The following is a 23345-nucleotide window of genomic DNA, read 5'->3' as shown; positions in this document are numbered from 1 at the left end:
GTGAAGCACATATAGATGTTTTGTTACATTAAAGGTGCTATATAAATGGCTGTTGCTGTTTAAGAAAAGTGTACAGAGATCAGACTGCCCATTTCTAGTGTAATATCTAATTGATTGAGGCTGGGACAAGTGCATTTTCAAAAGAATCTGTCTGAGAGGCTGAGACACAAGTGAAAGCAGAGTGGAGTAAGCTGGGGGTGGTACATGGAGGAGGTAGACAATAGACAATAGGTGCAGAAGTAGGCCATTCTGCCCTTCGAGCCTGCACCACCGTTAATTATGATCATGGCTGATCACCCTTAATCAGCCGTGTTCCTGCCTTATCTCCATAACCTTTGATTCCACTATCCTTGAGAGCTCTATCCAACTCTTTCTTAAATGAATCCAGAGACTGGTCCTCTGCTGCCTTCTGGGGCAGAGCATTCCACACACCCACCACTCTCTGGGTGAAGAGGTTTCTCTTCATCTCTGTCCTAAATGACCTACCCCTTATTTCTAAGCTGTGTCCTCTGATTCGGGACTCACCCATCAACGGAAACATGTTTCCTGCCTCTAGAGTGGGCGGCACGGTGGCACAGTGGAACAGTGGTTAGCAGTGGGCGGCACGGTGGCACAGTGATTAGCATTGCTGCCTCACAGCGCCAGAGACCGGGTACAATTCCCACCTCAGGCAACTGACTGTGTGGAGTTTGCACGTTCTCCCCATGTCAGCGTGGGGTTCCTCCGGGTGCTCCGGTTTCCTCCCACATTCCAAAGATGTGCGGGTGAGGTGAATTGGCCATGCTAAATTGCCCGTAGTGTTAGGTAAGGGGTAACAGTAGGGGTATGGGTGGGTTGCGCTTCGGCAAGTCGGTGTGGACTTGTAGGGCTGAAGTGCCTGTTTTCACACTGTAAGTAATCTAATCTAAGAGTGCCCAATCCTTTAACAATCTTATATGTCTCATTCAGATCCCCTCTCAGTCTTCTAAACTCAAGGGTATACAAGCCCAGTCGCTCCAATCTTTCAACATAGGATAGTCCCGCCATTCCAGGAATTGACCTCGTGAACCTACACTGCACTCCCTCAATAGCCAGAATGTCTTTCCTCAAATTTGGAGACCAGAACTGCACACAATATTCCAGGTGTGGTCTCACCAGGGCCTTGTACAGCTGCAGAAAAACCTGTTTGCTTCTATACTCAATCCATCTTGTTATGAAGGCCAGCATGCTATTAGCTTTCTTCACTACCTGCTGTACCTGCATGCTTGCCTTCATTGACTGGTGTACAAGAACACCCAGATCTCTTTGTACTGCCCCTTTACCTAACTTAACTCCATTTAGATAGTAATCTGCCTTCCTGTTCTTGCCACCAAAGTGGATAACCATACATTTATCCACATTAAACTGCATCTGCCATGCATCTGTCCACTCACCTAACCTGTCCAGGTCACCCTGTAATCTCCTAACATCCTCCTCACATTTCACCCTGCCACCCAGCTTTGTATCATAAGCAAATTTGCTAATGTTACTATTAATACCATCTTCTAAATCATTAATATATATTGTAAAAAGCTGCGGTCCCAGCCCTGATCCCTGCGGTACCCCACTGGTCACCGCCCGCCATTCCGAAAGGGAGCCATTTATCACTACTCTTTGTTTCCTGTCAGCCAACCAATTTTCAATCCAAGTCAGCACTTTGCCTCCAATACCACGCACCCTAATTTTGCTCATTAACGTCCTATGTGGGACTTTATCAAAGGTTTTCTGAAAGTCCAGGTATACTACATCCACTGGATCTCCCTTGTCCATCTTCAGAGTTACACCCTCAACAAAGTCCAGAAGATTAGTCAAGCATGATTTCCCCTTCATAAATCCATGCTGACTCTGACCTATCCTGTTACTGCTATCCAGATGTGTCGTAATTTCATCCTTTATAATTGACTCCAGCATCTTTCCCACCACTGAAGTCAGATTAACTGGTCTATAATTTCCTGCTTTCTCTCTTGCTCCTTTCTTAAAAAGTGGTACAACATTAGCCACCCTCCAATCCACAGGAACTGATCCTGAATCTATCGAAATCTGGAAAATAATCACCAACGCATCCACGATTTCTAGAGCCACCTCCTTCAGTACCCTGGGATGTAGACCATCAGGCCCCGGGGACTTATCAGCCTTCAGACCGAACAGTCTTTCCTACACCAATTCCTGGCAAATATAAATTCCCTTCAGTTCAGGTCCTTCAGCCACTGTTACCTCTGGGAAATTGCTTGTATCTTCCCAGTGAACACAGATCTGAAGTACCAATTAAACTCTTCTGCCATATCTTTGTTCCCCGAAATATATTCCCCTGTTTCTGTCTTCAAGGCCCCAATTTTGGTCTTAACCATTTATTTTCCCTTTTGCATACCTAAAAAAGCTTTTACTATCCTCCTTTATATTTTTGGCCAGTTTACCTTCGTATCTCATTTTTTCTTTGCGTATTTCCTTCTTAGCAATCCTCTGTTGTGAACATAGAACATAGAACATAGAACAATATAGCACAGAACAGGCCCTTCGGCCCACGATGTTGTGCCGAACATCTATCCTAGATTAAGCACCCATCCATGTACCTATCCAATTGCCGCTTAAAGGTCGTCAATGATTCTGACTCTACCACTCCCACGGGCAGCGCATTCCATGCCCCCACCACTCTCTGGGTAAAGAACCCACCCCTGACATCTCCCCTATACCTTCCACCCTTCATCTTAAATTTATGTCCCCTTGTAACACTCTGTTGTACCCGGGGAAAAAGTTTCTGACTGTCTACTCTATCTATTCCTCTGATCATCTTATAAACCTCTATCAAGTCACCCCTCATCCTTCGGCGTTCCAACGAGAAAAGGCCGAGAACTCTCAACCTATCCTCGTACGACCTATTCTCCATTCCAGGCAACGTCCTGGTAAATCTTCTCTGCACCCTCTCCAAAGCTTCCACATCTTTCCTAAAGTGAGGCTACCAGAACTGCACACAGTACTCCAAATGTGGCCTAACCAAAGTCCTGTACAGCTGCAACATCACTTCACGATTCTTGAATTCAATCCCTCTGCTAATGAACGCTAATACACCATAGGCCTTCTTACAAGCTCTATCCACCTGAGTGGCAACTTTCAAAGATCTATGTACATAGACCCCAAGATCCCTCTGTTCCTCCACCTGACTGAGAACCCTACCGTTAACCCTGTATTCCGCATTCTTATTTGTTCTTCCAAAATGGACAACCTCACACTTGGCAGGGTTGAACTCCATCTGCCACTCCTCAGCCCAGCTCTGCATCATATCTAAGTCCCTTTGCAGCCGACAACAGCCCTCCTCACTGTCCACAACTCCACCAATCTTCGTATCATCTGCAAATTTACTGACCCACCCTTCGACTCCCTCATCCAAGTCATTAATAAAAATTACAAACAGCAGTGGACCCAGAACTGATCCCTGCGGAACTCCACTTGTAACTGGGCTCCAGGCTGAATATTTACCACCTACCACCACGCTCTGACTTCGACCGGTTAGCAAGTTTTCTATCCAATTGGCCAAATTTCCCTCTATCCCATGCCTCCTGACTTTCCGCATAAGCCTACCATGGGGAACCTTATCAAATGCCTTACTAAAATCCATGTACACTACATCCACTGCTCTACCCTCATCCACATGTTTGGTCACCTCCTCAAAGAATTCAATAAGACTTGTAAGGCAAGACCTACCCTTCACAAATCCGTGCTGGCTGTCCCTAATCAAGCAGTGTCTTTCCAGATACTCATAAATCCTATCCCTCAGTACCCTTTCCATTATTTTGCCTACCACAGAAGTAAGACTAACTGGCCTGTAATTCCCGGGGTTATCCCTAATCCCTTTTTTGAACAGGGGCACAACATTCGCTACTCTCCTGTCCCCTGGTACCACCCCCAGTGACAGTGAAGACGAAAAGATCATTGCCAACGGTACTGCAATTTCCTCTCTTGCTTCCCACATAATCCTAGGATGTATCCCGCCAGGCCCGGGGGACTCGTCTATCCTCAAGTTGTTCAAAATGTCCAACACATCTTCCTTCCTAACAAGTATCTCTTCGAGCTTACCAGTCTGTTTCACATTCTCCTCTTCAACAATACGGTCCCTCTCGTTCGTAAATACTGAAGAAAAGTACTCATTCAAGACCTCTCCTATCTCTTCCGACTCAATACACAATCTCCCACTACTGTCCTTGATCGGAGCTACCCTCGATCTCGTCATTCTCATGTTTCTCACATACGCATAAAATGCCTTGGGGTTATCCTTGATCCTATCCGCCAAGGATTTTTCATGCCCTCTCTTAGCTCTCCTAATCCCTTTCTTCAGGTCCCTTCTGGCTATCCTGTATCCCTCCACTGCCCTGTCTGAACCCTGTTTCCTTAACCTTATGTAAGCCTCCTTCTTCCTCTTTACTAGACATTCAACCTCCCTCGTCAACCAAGGCTTCCTCACACGACCATTTCTTTCCTGCCTGATAGGTACATACATATCAAGGACACGCCGTATCTGCTCCTTGAAAAAGTTCCACATTTCCACCACATCCTTCCCTGACAGCCTATGCTCCCAACTTATGCTCCTCAAATCCTGTCTTACAGCATCGTAATTTCCCATCCCCCAATTGTAAAATCTACCCTGTTGTGCGCACCTATCTCTCTCCATAACCTAGGTGAAAGTCACAGAATTGTGGTCACCATCACCAAAATGTTCACCCACTAACAAGCCCACCACTTGTCCCGGTTCATTACCGAGTACCAAATCCAATATGGCCTCCCCTCTGGTTGGACAATCTACATACTGAGTTAGAAAAGCTTCCTGGACACACTGCACAAACACCGCCCCATCCAATCTACTTGATCTAAAGAGCTTCCAATCAATATTTGGGAAGTTGAAGTCGCCCATGACTACGACCCTGTGGCTTCTGCACCTTTCCAAAATCTGTTTCCCAATCTGTTTCTCCACATCTCTGCTGCTATTGGGGGGCCTATAGTAAACACCCAACAAGGTGACGGCACCTTTCCTATTTCTGACTTCAGCCCATACTACCTCCAAAGGTAGATCCCCCTCAAACTTCCTTTCTGCAGCCGTTATACCATTTCTAATTAGCAATGCCACCCCCCCTCCTTTTTTACCACCCTCCCTAATCTTACTGAAACATCTGTAACCAGGAACCTCCAACAACCATTCCTGTCCCTCATCTATCCACGTTTCCGTGATGGCCACAACATCGTAGTCCCAGGTACCGATCCACGCCTTAAGTTCACCCACCTTATTTCTGATGCTCCTTGCGTTGAAGTATACGCACTTGAGCCCATCTCTATGTCTGCAAGTATTCCCTGTCAGTGCTACCTTCTCCACAGCCTCCCTACATTCTTGGACATCCTGACAAACAGCTAGCTTACTTGCTGGACTACAAGTCCAGATCCCATCCCCCTGCCAAATTAGTTTAAATCCCCCTGAAGAGTGCTAGCAAACCTACCCCCCAGGATATTGGTGCCCTTCTGGTTCAGGTGCAACCCGTCCTGTTTGTACAGGTTCCACCTTCCCCAGAATGCGTCCAATTGTCCAAATACCTGAAGCCCTCCCTCCTACACCATCCTTGCAGCCACGTGTTCAACTGCACTCTCTCCCTATTCCTTGCCTCACTGTCACGTGGCACCGGCAACAACCCAGAGATGACGATTCTGCCTGTCCTAGCTTTTAGCTTCCAGCCTAACTCCCTGAGCTCTTGAATGACCTCCCCACCCCTCTTCCTACCTATGTCGTTGGTGCCAATGTGTACCACGACTTCTGGCTGCACACCCTCCCCCTTAAGGATTCTGAAGACACGGTCTGAGACGTCTCGGACCCTGGCACCCAGGAGGCAACAAACCATCCGAGTGTCTCGCCCATGTCCACAGAACCGCCTGTCCGTCCCTCTAACTAGAGAGTCTCCTATAACTAGCGCTCTCCTCCTCTCCCCCTTTCCCTTCTGTGTCTCAGAGCCAGACCTCACGCCACAGACCCCGTCACTGCAGCTTACACCTGCAAGGCTGTCCCCCCCAACAATTTCCAAAGCTGTATACTTATTGTTTAGGGGAACGACCACAGGGGCACCCTGCACTGCCTGCTTCTTCCCCTTCCCACCTCTAACTGTTACCCAGCTACCTTTGTTCTCCAGCATAACTATGTCCCTGTAGCTTCTATCAATCACCCTCTCAGCCTCTCGAATAATCGAATAATGTGCTTTAAAAGCTTCCCAGTCCTCCATTTTCCCACTTATCTTTGCTATGTAGTACCTTTTCTCTTTTGACTTTATATGTTTCTTAACTTCCCTCATCAGCCACGGCCACCCCTGCCTCCTCATAGGATCTTTCTTCCTTTTCAGAATGAATTGATCCTGCATCTTCTGCATTATACCCAGAAATATCTGCCATGGTTCCTCCACTATCATCCCTGCTACTCCCTCATAGCTCCATAGTTCCCTTTATTCAACTGAAATATTGTCACTACCGATTGTACCCTTTCCCATTCAAATTGCAGATTGCAGCTTATTGTATTATGGTCACTACCTCCTAATGGCTCCTTCACTTCGAGGTCCCTGATCAATTCTGGCTCATTGCACAATACCAGATCCAGAATTGCCTTCTCCTTGGTAGGCTCCAGCACCAGCTGTTCTAAGAATTCAGCTCTGAGGCACTCCAAAAAGTCTCTTTCTTGAGTTCCAATACCATCCGGATTCTCCCAGTCTACCTGCATGTTGAAATCCCCCATAACAACTGTAGTAACATCTAATGGTAGTGGCAGTAATGCATGCAACACAGATTGTCTTGGTGTCAAAGAGGGTGAAGACTTTAAAAGTCAGCTCAGAGTCTAACAACAAATTAAAGTTGCATCAGCTTGATTAAATTAGCTGAGGAGGTGAAAAGAGATATTGGTAAACAGAGTTTTGATAGAAACAAAACATAATTTCCCTATGTTCTACTGTTGAGTTTAACTTGCCCAAGACAACCCTGAGGCAATCAAGTATCAGAGGTAAGGTGTGAAAATACAGAACCTGATCAGAATCTGACCTCATTACAACCTTTGTTCAACCAAAGTGCTGAATTCCAGAGGTCAGATGAAAGTGAAAGCTCTTAACATCACTCGACCAAGAGTGGCATCAAGGAGCGCGAGCAAAACTGGAATCAATGAGAATCAGGTGGCAAACGCTTTGTTGGTTGGAATCATACCTGACACATCGGAAGATGGTCTTGGTTGTTGCTGGTCAGTATTTGTATTTCCAGGACATCTCTGCAGGAGTTCCCAGGTAGTGCTGGAAGCCCAACCATCTTCAGCTGCTTCATCAATGATCATTCCTCCATCATAAGGTCCGAAGTGGGGATGTTCACTGATAATTGTACTATGTTCAGTACCATTCATGACTCCTCAAACACTGAAGCTGTCCATGTTCAAATGCAACAAGATCTGGGCAATATCCAGGCTTGGGCTAACAAGGAATATTTGTGTCACACAAATACCAGGCTGTAACCATCACCAATAAAGGGCAATCTAACCACTGTCCCTTGACATTCAATGGTATAGCCACAACTGAATCTCCCACTAACATCCGTAGGGTTACTATTGACCAGAAACTCAACTGGACTGACTACACAAACACTGTAGCTACAAGAACTGGTCAGAGGCTAGGAACCCTGTGGTGAATAACTTACCTCCAGACTCTCCAAGGCTGTGACCATGTACAAGGCACAAGTCAGAGGTGTGATGGAATATTCCACACTTACCTGGATGGGTACAGCTCCAACAACACTCATAAAACTTTTAGGTTATCTAGAGTAAACCAGCTCACTTCATTGGCACTACATACATAAACATCTATGCCCTACACCACGATGCTCAGGATCAGCAGTTTGTACTAACAACAAGATGACCTGCAGAAATTTACCATGTCCTCAGATTGCACCTTCTAACCCCATGACCACTTCCATCTAGAAAGACAAGGCCAGAAGATACATGAGAACACCACCACCTTCAAATACCCCACCAAACCACTCAATACTGACTTGAAAATATGTCACTGTTCCTTCACTGTGGCTGGGTCACAATTCTGGAATTTCCTCCCTAACGGCATTTTAGATCAACCTACAGCACATGGACTGCAGCAGTTTGAGAAGACAGCTCACCACCATTTGCTCAAGGGCATTAGGCACTGGCAATAAATGCTGGCCAGCCAGCAATGCCCACATCCAACAAATAAAAAAAAATATATGAGACTAAGTCAACTGTATATTCAGGAGAAGATTAGAGCTGAGGTTATATTTTTAGAAGAAACCAGATAAGTTGTTGTTGGAGATACTTTGAATCCTATTAATTGGTGTAATTGGAACTATTGTTTATGGAACTGAACTGAGTGCAGTAAGCAACATCTACTGTGAGGATACCATGGGAACTTCTAATCAGAGTAAAGAAGGAACCTGTCAGAGATACACCCTGTACTCCAAATACTCCAAGTAGTGTAGGCCATATTCATGTCATCAGTAAGTAGTTGCAATAATGTAATAAACTTAATATGATTATCAGCAAGAATTTTCTAGTTAAATCAAAAAAAAAATTCTAACTCACACAAAATGACTTTTCATTTGAAGGAATCCACACACACAAGAGAAACCATCTAAAACCAGTCCTGTGCAGCTGACAACAAGACAGGTGTTGAAGGATTTTCAGTCCAGTGAATGTTGTGGAAAAGTGATAATGAGGATGAGGAATAATGTACCATGCCAAAACAACAAGAGAATTTCAATTGGGGCTTTATGATAGTTTTGAGATCTTGTGAAGCTAGGCTGCATACATCTAAAAAGGGTGGTTTTGGAGTTATGGATATCGAACTGGAAAGTGCCAACACATGTAAATGTAGGAAGAATAGAAACCTAAAATATGCTAAGTATGAATCAAAAAGTTGGGGACTTATGCAATAAGAATATACAGTAATTTAAGGGAACTTTCATCTTCTTACAGACTGGGTTAAGGAAATTTTCAGTCATGGTATTACAGATTATTCAATGATTATTTACAAGATAGTTTCCAGATCAGTGTATTCAGGAATCAATTAAGGATCAGACAACTTTAGATTTAGTATTGTGCAATGAGAAGGGTTTAATTACTATCCTTGTTGTGAAGGGATCTCTATAGAAGAACGATTATAAAAAGAAAGAATTTTTGTTGCCTTGAATAGATTTAATTGATGAAAAACAAGTATCCTATATCTAAAGAAAGCAAATTTTAGAGCTATGTTGGTATAAAGTAGATTGAGACAAGCAAGCGTTGACCAGGTTAATTCAAAGAATGAATACAAAATTTACAGATTTACAAAAACACCCAGAAAAAGTGGCCCAACCAAGGCTAAGAGTAATTAACTACAGCAGTAGTTCAAAGGAACTAACTTATATTACCAAAAAAACAATAGAAAGCATAAGGATTTGGGAAATGTTTAGAATACAGCAAAGGAAGATCAAAAGATTGATAAGAAAGAACAATATGAGAGTAAATTAGCAGGAAACTTGAAAGAAGTTTATAAATATTTCCAGAGGCGCACAAATAGAAAGGGATGAACAAAAGAAGACATGAGACCATTAAATATAGAGTCAGGGGAAATTGTAATGGGAAATAAGGAATGGCAGAAACATTATTGAAACACTTTGTATCTCTCTTTAAGGTAAAAGATACAAAACAGTCCAGAAATATTATGGATTCAAACACTTATAGAAAATCAGGGGCTTAAAGAAATCAGTACATCCTAGATCTGATTAACCACATCCTATGGTTTTAGAAAACTAGCTGCAGAGAGAGTAGATGTGTTGGTTTTTATCTTCAATGCTCCTTAGATTGTAGAACAGTTCTCAATGGATGTATGTTAGGAAACAGAACTCCATATTTTTAAAAAGAGAGAAAATGGAAATGACAGCCACCATTAGTAGGTAAAGTTATCAAATACTTGGTAACAACACACTCATCACGATCTGATTAAGCAGGTGCAGCATGTATTTATGAAAGATAAATCATGTTTGACAAATTTGTTAGTTTTTAAACAATGTAACTGACAGTTTGATAAGTGGAAATGAATCAATGTAGTTTATTTGGATTTTCAAGTAATATTCAAAGAGTGCTTCACAAGAGATTACTACACACAATTAGCATTCATAGGATTGGAGAGTGATATATAAGCTTAGCTGGTGAATAACATAATTGGCCAAACACAGAGGTTAAAAATAAACAAGTTGGTCAGCTATGACTATTCCAGTTATCCAAAATACACATCAACTATTTACAATCTACAATAATGAATAAGATTAGAAGTAAGTATAGCATGTTCAATTTTGTGGGAAACCTACCGTGAGGAAGATGTAAAGTAACTGTCGGGGTAATAGACAAAGATTAATTGGACTGATTCATGGAATTAGCGGAATTGTCCTTTGAGAACAGAATGGCAGACGAGGATTATATTCACTGGTGGGAAAAAGAATCAGTGGTGATTTAACAGAAACATATCACATTCTTAAAAGACTTAACAGGCTTGGGTAAAAAGATGCCTTCCTTTGCAAGAAATTGAGAACACAAATTCATTGTCTCAGAACTAGGGATTAAATCATTCAAACCAGAGATAAGGAGGCATTGCTTTGCTCAAAGGTTGTGAAACTCAAAAATTCCTACTCAATAAAATTGTGGATGTTTAAACATGGGATATGTTAAAGACATTTTTCAATAGATTTATGGGGACAAAGAAAATGAAGGAATATGGCAATTTTGTGAAAATATCAAATTTAGTTTGAAGATTAGCCTCAATCTTCTTGAATGTCCAAGGTGGTTCAATGGGTCAAATAATATACTTTAACTTCTTGTTATACTTCTTATATTGTTACATTCTCATGCTGCAGATTTTGGTTTCGTTTTATTCAATTTATCGAACTAACTAAAACACCTGAAAAGATGTATTCATGTAGTTTTAAGAATGAAATTAATTTTGCAACCATTTCCTTCACAAATTCTAAAAATATATCAATAGTGAATTTCACTGATCTTGTACATATTCATGAATTTTTCTAATGCCCAAGTTTAGTTTTTATAGGAGCATTTTAATCACTCCTGCTGAGTAACAATGCAATGAGTCAGTCTGGTGTTCTTCTAACATTCTCGGCAAGAACATCATACTCAATGCCCATGACTCTCAAACAGAGTCTTAGCACAGTTCCAAGAAATATTCTGATATAGTCTATAATAAGCTAAAAGGTAATCTCTGTGCTTTGGAACTATCTCATGACACATGGCTTTGGTACTGCATAAGGATTTTCTTCAAAAGGTACAGTTGCCTCAAGAACTAGGATATAACTTTACATCTGCAATGTCTTGCACAAAAACCTTGTCTAAAAACAGTTGACAGAATGAAACAATAAATATCAAATGAAAGGCATTTTACACTTATGTGAGGAATATGAGAATGGTCAAAGAAAGAGCAGGCTGATCAGGGACAGCATAGGGAGTTTGTGTGTGGAGTCTGAGAAGGTAGGGGAAGCCCTAAATGAGTTTTTTTGCTTCTGTCTTTATGAAAGAAATGAAATGTGTAGTGAATGAAACCTTTTAAGAGCAGGTGTGCATGCTGGAATGGATTGAGATGGAGGAAGCTGATGTGCTGAAAATTTTGTCAAACATTAAGATTGACAAGTCACCAGGCCAAGACCAGATTGTCCTCGGCTGCTTTGGGAAATGAGAAATGCGATTGCTTCACCACTTGAGGAGATCTTTGCATCCTCGCTCTTCACTGGAGTCATACCTGAGGACTGGAGAGAGTCCTCTCTTCAAGAAAGGAAATAGAGAAATCCCTGGCAATTACAGACCAGTAAGTCTCATGTCTGTCGTCTGCAAGGTGTTAGAAAGGACTCTGAGGGATAGGATTTATGACCATCTGGAAGAGCATGGCTTGATTAAATGCAGTCAACACGGCTTTGAGAGGAACAGACCATGCCTCACAAACCTTATCGAGTTCTTTGAGGATGTGACTAGAAAAGTTGATGAGGGTCGAGCTGTGGATGTGGTGTATGTGGACTTCAGCAAGGCATTTGATAAGGTTCCCCATGGTAGGCTCATTCAGAAGGTCAGGAGGAATGGGATACAGGGGAACTTAGATGTCTGGATACAGAATTGGCTGGCCAACAGAAGACAGCGAGTGGTAGTAGAAGGAAAATATTCTGCCTGGAAGTCAGTGGTGAGTCGTGTTCCACAGGGCTCTGTCCTTGGGCCTCTACTGTTTGTAATTTTTATTAATGACTTGGATGAGGGGATTAAAGGATGGGTCAGCAAGTTTGCAGATGACACAAAGGTTGGAGGTATCGTTGACAGTATAGAGGGCTGTTGTAGGCTGCAGCGGGACATTGACAGGATGCAGAGATGGAGTTCAACCTGGATAAATGCGAGGTGACGCATTTTGGAAGGTCGAATTTGAAAGCTGAGTACAAGGTTAAGGATAGGATTCTTGGCAGTGTGGAGGAACAGAGGGATCTTGGTGTGCAGGTACATAGATCTCTTAAAATGGCCACCCAAGTGGACAGGGTTGTTAAGAAAGCATATGGTGTTTTGGCTTTCATTAACAGGGGGATTGAGTTTAAGAGTTGTGAGATCTTGTTGCAGCTCTATAAAACTTTGGTTAGACCGCAGTTGGAATACTGCGTCCAGTTCTGGTCGCCCTATTATAGGAAAGATGTGGATGCTTTGTAGAGGGTTCAGAGGAGGTTTACCGGGATGCTGCCTGGACTGGAGGGCTTATCTTATGAAGAGAGGTGGACTGAGCTCGGACATTTTTCATTGGAGAAAAGGAGGAGGAGAGGGGACCTAATTGAGGTATACAAGATAATGAGAGGCATAAATAGAGTCGATAGCCAGAGATTATTTCCCAGGGCAGAAGTGGCTAACACGAGGGATCATAGTTTTAAGCTGGTTGGAGGAAAGTATAGAGGGGATGTCAAAGGCGGGTTCTTTACACTGAGAGTTGAGAGAGCATGGAATGCATTGCCAGCAGCAGTTGTGGAAGCAAGGTCATTGGGGACATTTAAGAGACTCCTGGACATGCATATGGTCTCAGAAATTTGAGGGTGCATACATGAGGATCAATGGTTGGCACAACATCGTGGGCTAAAGGGCCTGTTCTGTACTGTACTGTTCTATGTTCTATGAAAGCTGTCATGAGGTCACACCGGTACCACGCTTGGCCACCTTCCAATTACTGGAAAACATGCAGAATTGGTACAGGCTTAGAAGCAGATAACCCAGCAACACCTTGGTCAAGGAGGTCATAGCTTAGGAAAACATTTAAAAAATAATATATTAAACAAAATCCTTGACAAAAATAGACAAGGAACAATTAGTAGGAATTTGTTCATGGGTTTTGGATATCACAATTAGATATTGCAACTACAGCATTTGGCCCTTGACACAGTTATTAATTATCTGGAACATTGCTACCATCAATTGCGTGTGTTTCATCTGACATAAACACACTATGTCCATACAGTCATAGAGTTATACAGCACAGAAACAGACACTTTCAGTCCAGATCGCCCATACTGACCAGATATCTTAAACTGATCTAATCCTAACTATGGGATTTGGCCCATGTTTTCCTCCACCACCTCCACTGGCAGCTCATTCCATACATGCATCACACTCTCTGTGAAAAGGTTGCCCCTCAGGTCTCTTATGAATCACACCCCTCTCACCATAAAACCTATAATCCTCTTGTTTTGGACTTCCCTTCCCAAGTGAAAGACCCTGGTTATTCACCCTATCCATGTCCATTATGATTTCATAAACCTCTATAAGATCACCCCTCAGCCTCTGATGCTCCATGGAAAATAGCCCCAGCTTATTCACCCTCTCCTTGTAACTCAAGCCCTCCAATCCCAGCAATATCTTTGGAAATTTTCTCTCAATCTTTCCAAGTTTAACAACATTTTTCAGGGACACCAGAATTGAACCAGTATTCTGCAAGTGACCTGTACAGCCGCAATGTGACATCCAAACTCCTATACTCAATGAATTACTAATGAAGACAATCTTCACTACCCTGTCTACCTGGTACTCCATATTCAAGGAATTATGCAACTGCACCCCTAGGTTTCATTGTTTGACAACACTCCCCAAGGCCCTACCATTAACTTAATAAGTCCTGCCCTGGTTTGCCTTACTAAACGCAACACCTCACATTTATCTAAATTGAACTCCATCTGCCACTCCTCAGTCCATTGGCTCATTTGATCAAGGTCCCATTGTATTCTAAGATAACCTTCTTCATTGTCCATTACACCACCAATTTTGGTGTCATTTGTACACTTACAAACCACATCTCCCATGTTCACATTCAAATTATTTATATAAATGACGAAGAACAGTGGACTCAGTACCGATCCTTGCATAGACCTCTAGTCACAGGTTTCCAGTCTGAAACACAAGTCTCCTATCTTCAAGCCAATTTTGTATCGAATTAGCTAGCTCCCCTTTGATTACATCTGCAAGTCATTTACACTTTACCATATTTTCATTTTTCTAGTTATTTACAAAAGATAATTCTGTATGTACATGGGTAAAAGTCAAATGTTTGAGGTCAATAATGCAAAAAAAGACGAGAAATGCTTTCAACTGAAACACACACAACCAGCTCATCTAACATCGCTCTGAAAATAGTCCATAAGGTAATGCAGTGGGGCATTCCCATACCAGTCAGTTATTCTCTTTATCTCTCACTCTACATATTTTTATTAAGTAGCCTTCCCAACACCACCACCTCACATTCTGGAGAGGAAGCAGCATATTGTCTGGAGTTTCAATGCTCCTTAGGAACCAGAAGGAAAAGCAAAAGCAAAAGCAGTGCTGCGACACCAGAAAATATCACATCAACAGCTCCAACCCTCAGCTAGGCCTTGGTGCAGGAGGATTGCACTGAGTCAACATTGGAAAGGACTGAACTTGCAAGGCATCTAACTTTCCCTGCTTCACCAGGAGCAGTGAGGGTGCTGAATGGTAACACAGACTCAGGCTGAACTTAATGAAAAGTCACCAGAGAAGTTCTTCTCTGCATTAACCTCAATATATATTGCTTTTGAATCCTCACCGATCTGCCATTTTCTCCCCACAAGCATGGTGTGGGATCCACATTGTTCCTGTAGTAATTAACAAGTGGAAGCTTGAGGAAGTGAAGTAAATGCAACTTTTTTCAAAAAACATTGGATAATAAATTGAAGTTTTTAAAGTGATTGTCAAGAGTTTTTTCTGAAATGTTTGGGCTTTGATCCTTGAAAAACTTGTTCATACAGTATATGTTCTTTTTAGCAAATATCTTGGAGTCAATTTTATATGAGCTCAGTTTTGAATGATTACATACAATAATTTTATTTTCATTTAGCTTAAAAATATAACATCATTTGGAGCATATGATGCAGTAATAGAAACAACATACTCCCTCTGATGTATATCTCCAGTGCAGAATTGCTGTCCACAGGTGTTTCTCTTATAGTTTACTTGCTGAGTGCATAAAATGAGGTTAACAAGTGAAACTGAATAATCACTCACAGTGTGTTTAGGTTCTTTTGCCTCTTAAAAGCTCCAGGTGGAATTTCTCTGATCCTGTTAAATCTCAGATCCCTGCAAGAAAATTAGTAAAATTCAAACATTAATCATTGAAAGTACCGTTTCATTGGTCATAATTAAATACACTGATTTTAACTTGCTAGGTGTAGCTGTATCCCAAATGTTGAATTTTCTCTTCTAGGAGTTCTCCATCATAGCTGGTTCTGGATATTCTGACAGAGTGCATTGGGGTGGCATGGTGGCTCAGTGGTTAGCATTGTTGCCTCACAGCACCAGGTACATTGGTTCAATTCTACCTTTGAATGACTGTATAGAGATTGCACATTCTCCCTGTGTCTACATGGGTTTCCTCCAGGTTCTTCAGTTTCGTCTCACAATCCAAAGATGTGTTGGTTAGGTTGATTGGCCATGTTAAATTGTCCATAGTGTCCTGGGATATGTAGGTTAGGTGGATTAGTTATGGGAGATACAGAGTTACAGGGATAGGGTCAGGATGCGAGTCTGGGCTGGGTTTTTTTGGAGGGTCAGTGTGGACTCAATGGGTCAAATGGCCCGCTTTCACACGGAAGTAATTCTATATTTTTAAAAATTCTATAACATTTCCTGGTTCTAACTACTACAAGAAACATTCCCAATAGGATGGGGATAGTGGGAGAATGTCCAGTCAGTCAAGGTGATGTTTTGAGATTTCCTATATTTTCTTTCACATTTTACACTATGTTTATGTCAATAAAAATTAATACTATTGTCACCGAAGATTCGGGGCTATAAGATTAATAAAATCAAAAAGCCACATATATCCTCTATTAAGCACTGTCTAAAAGATTCGAGGTTATAAGATTAATAAAAATTACTGTATTTTTTAATGAGTAGCTGCTTATCCAAAAGGAATGACCGGGGCATTCCCTTCAGGAGATGACCTGTCTCTGTCTCCTTCCAGACAGGTCCTCAATGATCTAGGCTGAACATGGTGGCATATTGGCAATGTCAATAGACATGAGGGTCAGTCAGAGTCAAGAATATGGTGCTGGAAAAACACTGCAGGTCAGGCAGCATCTGAGGAACAGGAGAATCGATGTTATGGGCAAAACATTTTCTTCAGGATTGAGGCTGGTGAGCCAAGGAAGCGGAGAAATAAATGGGAGGGTGGTGGGGCTTGGGGGAAAGTAGCTGAGAGTGCAACAGGAAGATGGAGGTGGGGGTAATGGTGATAGGTCGGAGACGAGGGTGAGCAGATAGGTGGGAAGGATGGTGGACAGGTAGGACAGGTCATGAGGGTGGTGTCGAGTTGGATGGTTGGATCTGGGATAAGGTGGGTGGGAGGGGAAATGAGGAAACTGGTGAAATCCATATTAATGACGTGTGGTTGGAGAGTCCCAAGGTAGAAGATGAAGCATTCTTCCTCCAGGAATCAGGTGGTTAGGCAGTGGTGGAGGAGGAGACCCAGGACCTGCATGTCCTTAATGTACTGGTAGGGCAAGTTGAAGTTTTCAGCGATGGGGTTGGTTAGTAAAGGTGACCCGGAGATGTTCTCTGAAGCGTTCTGCAAGTAGCTGTCCTGTCTCCCCAAAGTAGAGGTGACCGCATCGGGAGCAATAGATGCAGTAAATGAAATGTGTGGCAGTGCAGGTAAAGCTCTGATGGATGTGGAAGGCTTCTTTGGGGCCTTGGACTTACAATTGGGGTCTTACAATTCCTGCAGTGGCGGAGGAAGGTATTGGGAGGGGAGGGTGGGTTGGTAGGGGGTCAGTCAACTAGGTTCAAATCCCACTTTGGTGGCTGGTGGATTTGAAATTAATAAAACTTTGGAATAAAATGTTAATCTCAGTAGAAATGATCATTGGTTGTTGTAAAACAAAAATTTAATTTATTAATGCCTTTTAAGGAAGAAAATCTGCAATCCTTACTTGTAACTTCAGAACAGAACAATGTGGTTGCCATGTAAAAAGGCCTAGCAAAATATGCAGAAAGGGATGTGCAACAAATGATATTCACATCCCATAAAATCACAAAAATAAGTCTTAGAACTATGAATACCTGCCATTCTCAGTCAAATTAAAGGATTCCCTGAATTCCAGTAGACTTGTGAAGGGTCAACTATTATCCTTATACTTATGGGGCTACAGACCCTTGTGGTTTATTCTGCTGCTAAAATACAGGTCTGTCTCCTTTCAAGAATACATCTAGGTTAGTTAAAAATTTGGAGGCATACTGGATGTAGTGTTAAGCGCAAAACCAAAATTTGTATTAGATATTACGTGGCATCTGGAATGTAAATTTCATTGAATTTCTTTACATTTATGTTCTAGCATGCATTGAAAGCTATCACAGAGATTAGTGAGCCCTGCAGGATCTGCAATGATTAAGATGAATATAAAATCCAGCACAGTTTACTAGTCTTGCTCCTAAACTCCCAATGTGAGGTCTGGCAGCCAAATGTGTGCACTGGGATTAGGAGTTCATAAAATGTACTTTATGTATCACATATAAATTCAGATATCAATATTGTAGGTGGAAAGCGAACCTCTGAATAAACCTATCAAATAAAAAGATATAAAGCATAGAAATTCATCCGACAATTAAACTGTTGCCAATTGTTTCAAACATTTTTCATAAGAAGCCAAACTATTGCTTGAAATGTTACAGGAGAAAATAAAAGTGAAAAAGAATGATTAATGCTAACTCTTCTTAATACCCACAAATCTAAATCTCGCTGAAAAACATGTTAATATTTGCAGAGCTTCCCCAAGGAGTCCTCCATTTTCTTTTTTGCAGAGTGATGAAATTTCACCCAAGAGAACATCCAATGATGATCATTAAAATACAATCCATATTTAGGTGAAAGTGAGGACTGCAGATGCTGGAGAAAAGAGTCGAAAGTGTGGTGCTGGAAAAGCACAGCAGGTCAGGTAGCATCCAAGGAGCAGAAGTATCAAAAATTCGAGGAAAATGTTTTTCGATTCTCCTGCTCCTCGGATTCTGCCTGACCTGCTGTGCTTTTCCAGCACCACATTCCAGAATCCATATTTAGACTGGTCACTGGTTATCTTGGCTCTTTGTTTGTGGAAACTAGATTGCTTTGAAATCAACAAGTCACACCTCAATTAAAATCATGGCAGCATAATTTGATATAGATGTGTTATTTCCTCATCTCAGTGTTTTTTGTTGTTTGGTTTCCATCACTTCATGCACCCATTCTACAAGTTGCAGCACTGAATAGGAGCTCAGCAAGCACAGACATTTTTTAAACTGCTGCAATGTTTTTAAATGATAAATTTCACCCTGATAGCACTAATAGAGTTGATGTCACTTCACAATATTCAGGCCAGCAGTTTCCTACTCTGATGGAACCTGGGTGAAACAGGAGTTTGAAAAGTAATGGGACTTCACATATGCTCAATGGTCTATTAAGTACCCCCAAACTTTCAGACAACTAGACTTAGTCAGGAATCCTATAAATTTATGCAAACTGGACTCCAACTTGTTGTGTTTTGTCCTTCAGTCCGTATGTCAGTATACCTTTAAGAGATATATTCATGATACAATCATGCCATTATTTCACATGACCTGAGAGTATAATGATCTCATACTTGACTTTAATCCAATCATTCACAGCATTTATAACAAAGTAAATTACCTGATAGCATATATTGATGCAATTAAATATGATCTGATCACCATGATGGAGATGGGGCTGCAGGATGATAAGGATTTGGTCCAGAATATTGAAGTGGATGTGATAATCAATATTAAGAATCAAGGTAAAAGATGGAGAGATAGCATTATTAATCAAGGATAGCATTTGTGCAATGAATCTGTTTCAGCAGATGAGGATGTAGAATCAATTTAGGTGAAGATGAGTAATGAGGGGAAATAAGTCATGAATAGGAAACATCTACAGGGCCTATAAATCCTTCCTTAGATATTGGTCCCAAAACTGCTCGCAATATTCAAAATGCAGTCTGACTAGAGCCTTATACAGCCTCAGCAATGTGTCCCTGTTGTTGTATTCTAGTGCCTTCAAAACAAATGTTAAAACTGCAATTGCCTTCCTAACTGCCATATGAACCTGCATGTTACCCTTATCCCTGAAATAGTGTTGTCATTTCAATCTAATTTGCTACTGTAATATATATAAAACCATGCAATACATACTCCAATATTTCAGAACTGTGATTTAGATTAGATTAGTTTACTAACAGTGTGGAAACAGGCCCTTTGGCTCAACAAGTCCACAACGACCCGCCGAAGCGCAACCCACCCAGACCCATTACCCTACACCTAACACTAAAGACAATTTAACATGGCCAATTCACCTAACCTGCGCATTTTTGGACTATGGGAGGAAACCGGAGCACCCGGAGGAAACCCACGCAGACACAGGGAGAATGTGCAAACTCCACACAGTCGCCTGAGGCAGGAATTGAACCCGGGTCTCTGACACTGTGAAGCAGCAGTGCTAACCACTGTGCCATCGTGCCACCCCAAATCTTTAATATTTTCATGGAATTCTCAGTTAACTATTTTCATTTTATCATTTTTTTCCCAGCTGGATATTTCTCATTCACATTACACTCTAGCAGATTTCAATCCAATTCTCCTCAGATAATATATTCTTACTGCTTATTTCAACTAAAGTGATTTACCTCCTTATCAATCAATACTTCAGCATTAACTCTCACTTGGTTCCAAAGTTAGGATCCTAAAACTTGCAGGTAAGCAATTCTGTCAATTGAACTGTTTCATTAACTCAAAGCCTCCCTGGAGCAGTAATCTCACCTCCTTCAGCTCCACTGGATGGTTACCAATCATATTTTTCTGTATTATCTGAGTTCTAAACTGTCTAACACTGCATGTTGTTCATAAACACAGTCTAGGGAGGACAATCTTAAAAATCCTTACTCTTGATCCTACCAAAAGTGGCTAATTGTAGCTTGTGAAATTAACCCTCTACCTAAAAAGATGCAAGTTTCTGATAATAATGCTGAGGATTAATTCAATGTTATTCTGGTCTTTCATGCTCCACTTCTCCCTTTAGAATAAAAAGATGTTTATTAAAATCACACTGGAAAATAAGCAATTGTACTTCTGAGCTTTCATTCTCAGTTTGACTGGCTGTGAAATACTGACTGAACAGGAATTTTTGCTGGGTCCCTCTCATTTCATTATTGTACTCAGAGAGAAACATGTTATCAGTAAGTAAAGCAATTCCAACATTGATACAGCAAGTGAAAGACCTTCTTAAAGGATCTTACATAACATACTCTAATGGAATGACTGATCTTTGTGTCTTTCTTTCACTTCCTGGAGGGGAAATGCCTGACCTCTATTTGGCAATTACCAACAGGGGCATGATTAAAATCTGGAGCTTACTGTGTGGCCAATTGCAAATGTAAACCTGAGTTCTGATACTCCATGTTATGGCCTGTCTCAGCATTCCACAGTATAGCTTGTGAACAAGACTTCATTTTTAGCAGTTAACAAATATGCAAGTTCCAAAAGGCATTTTCAGTACTCAAAGAGATTAATCCACTCTGTTTCATGTCAGTAATGTGTGCCAAGGCAAAAAAAAATCACTTTTATTACTGCAATTCACTACAGTTGTGATTAGTTTGCTCTGAGCATTGGTTAAGATTATAGCCCTTAATACAACTTATTCAGGAACATTGCTATCGTTCACAGGGTGTCTATTAATTTTGTTTTAGTTGCTAATATTACCAGGAAATTAAAATTGGCCAGTAAAAAGTGAAACATGATTATTCTATAATGATGGAATGGGTTTTATAAGTAGCCAGTAAAATACTTACAGTCTAAAACTATTAAATACACCAATACTGATATATACACCCAATACGGTATATGCAGAATTTTGGTAAATTCAGGGAAAATATACCAAATCTGATATTATTCATTATACACAAGGCAACAACTAAAAATCACTCTACTCAATTTTAAACTCTTAGGCAGTTCCTTGGGATTGAAGGTGACTTATTTATGGGTATGAAATGGCTGACAAGTCCAATGTGTGATTGGAAAACTCTGTTCCATGTGTGGCAGGTGATGCTTGAAGGTCCAGATGTGCTGTTGGAAATTTGTGATATCTCTCCAATGTCTCATCTCCTACCTCTGCATGCTCCTAATTAAGTGCCTTCCTGAAAAAAACTTCTCCATTTTGATCAGTCAAAGAACAGGACCTCCCATGAGTCAGTGGGGATGTTCTGATATATTCAGGGATTTTCTGGGGACATACGCTAAACAATTTCCACTATCCTCCTGTGGGCCTGCTATTGCAAACGCATTTGGAGTTGCACAGTTGCTTCAGGACTCATATGTCAGGCATACAATTTTTATGTCCCCATGCAGTGGTGGTACTGGTTTTGAGTGAATATTGCTGGTCATGTTGTTTTGGGAGAGGTGCAACTTTGAGACTGACATTCTTTGCATCAGATTTGGAGGATCTGTAAAGGTACTGCTTGTGGCAACCTCCAGTGCTTTGACGTTCCCAATGCATTGTCTCTGAAGCAGAAAGGAACATAGAGCTTGCCCAGCAAACCCTAACCTCATGGGTTTGAGATCCTCATCTTCAAATACTCTATTCATTAGTAGCGCAAAAGCTGATCTGCCATAGTGGAGGTGATGAATTTCATTGTCTACATTTGTCTTCAACAAGAAGAGGCTCCCAAGATACAGACTTTTTCCAGATGTTGATCTTGACCAACTGGGGTGGGGAATGGAATATTTTGTTGTGAGAGTTGATTCTAAGATGTTCTTGGCTTTTCAGGTGTTTCGTGTAAGGTCCACATGATAGAGAGAAAGAGTTGACAATGAGTAAGTTTCTCAGGAACCACAGACAATATAATGATTCTGGATAAAAGCAAATTACTGCGGATGCTGGAATCTCGAAACCAAAAGAGAAAATGCTGGAAAATGTCAGCAGGTCTGGCAGCATCTGTAAGTAGAGAAAAGAGGATAAAAGCAAATTACTGCGGATGCTGGAATCTGGACTTGAAATGTCAGTTCTTTTCTCTCCTTACAGATGCTGCCAGACCTGCTGAGATTTTCCAGCATTTTCTCTTTTGGAATATAATGATTTTGTTTGGTAATTTGGGGAAATATTTGTAAAGAATGAGCCAGTGGCAATTGAGAAAATGAGTTGTAATACACTTACACGAATGAAAACCTTACTTCAAAGATATTGGGAGAGATTTAAGATAAGACTTTGAACATAGGTGCAGGGTTCACTATGTGCACTTAATATCTACCTACTCGTGGAACTTCAAGCACTGCACTAAATTTACACCGCTTGCAACTATGCTCCTTGAAATGATCATTAGTTGCAGAGATTCAGTATCAATGGATGGCTAGTACTGATTTAAGGTAGCCTGCGCTTTGTCATGAATAGGTTCAATGTGATTCTAGGAAGTGTACAAGATTGATGGGAAGTGGAAAAGAGAAGAGATATCCTGTATCCACAGAGGGCAGGTGGCCCTCCAGACACTCAATCAGGAGGCATTGAGAAGAACCAATCCCATTAATCTTCTTCATTAAACAGTGGATACAGAGTCTTTGAACACTTTTAAGACATTGGTAGATAGATTCCTGATAAGCAAGGGTGTGAACGGTCATCAGGAGTAGTGAGAATATGAAGTAATCAGATCAACCAGAAAGTCACTAAATGACAGAAGAAGCTAAACGGGACAAGTGGCCTTCTCCTGCT

The 23345-nt window shown here is 41.4% G+C and overlaps 1 protein-coding gene across 1 annotated transcript in view; it reads right to left on the bottom strand.

Moving 5' to 3' along the window:
* The window catches only part of LOC132814373 (peroxidasin homolog), a 590104-nt gene that overhangs the window by 389404 nt on the left and 177355 nt on the right, over positions 1-23345 (bottom strand). The window contains exon 2 of the mRNA XM_060823479.1: positions 15611-15682. Within this exon, the coding sequence (XP_060679462.1) occupies positions 15611-15682 (72 nt within the window). The remainder of the gene's footprint in view (positions 1-15610; positions 15683-23345) is intronic.

The sequence above is a fragment of the Hemiscyllium ocellatum genome, chromosome 4 (assembly GCF_020745735.1).
Source record: "Hemiscyllium ocellatum isolate sHemOce1 chromosome 4, sHemOce1.pat.X.cur, whole genome shotgun sequence".
Taxonomy (NCBI): Eukaryota; Metazoa; Chordata; class Chondrichthyes; order Orectolobiformes; family Hemiscylliidae; genus Hemiscyllium; species Hemiscyllium ocellatum.
The sequence above is the reverse complement of the archived record's forward strand: the minus strand, read 5'-3'. Positions and strand labels throughout refer to the sequence as shown.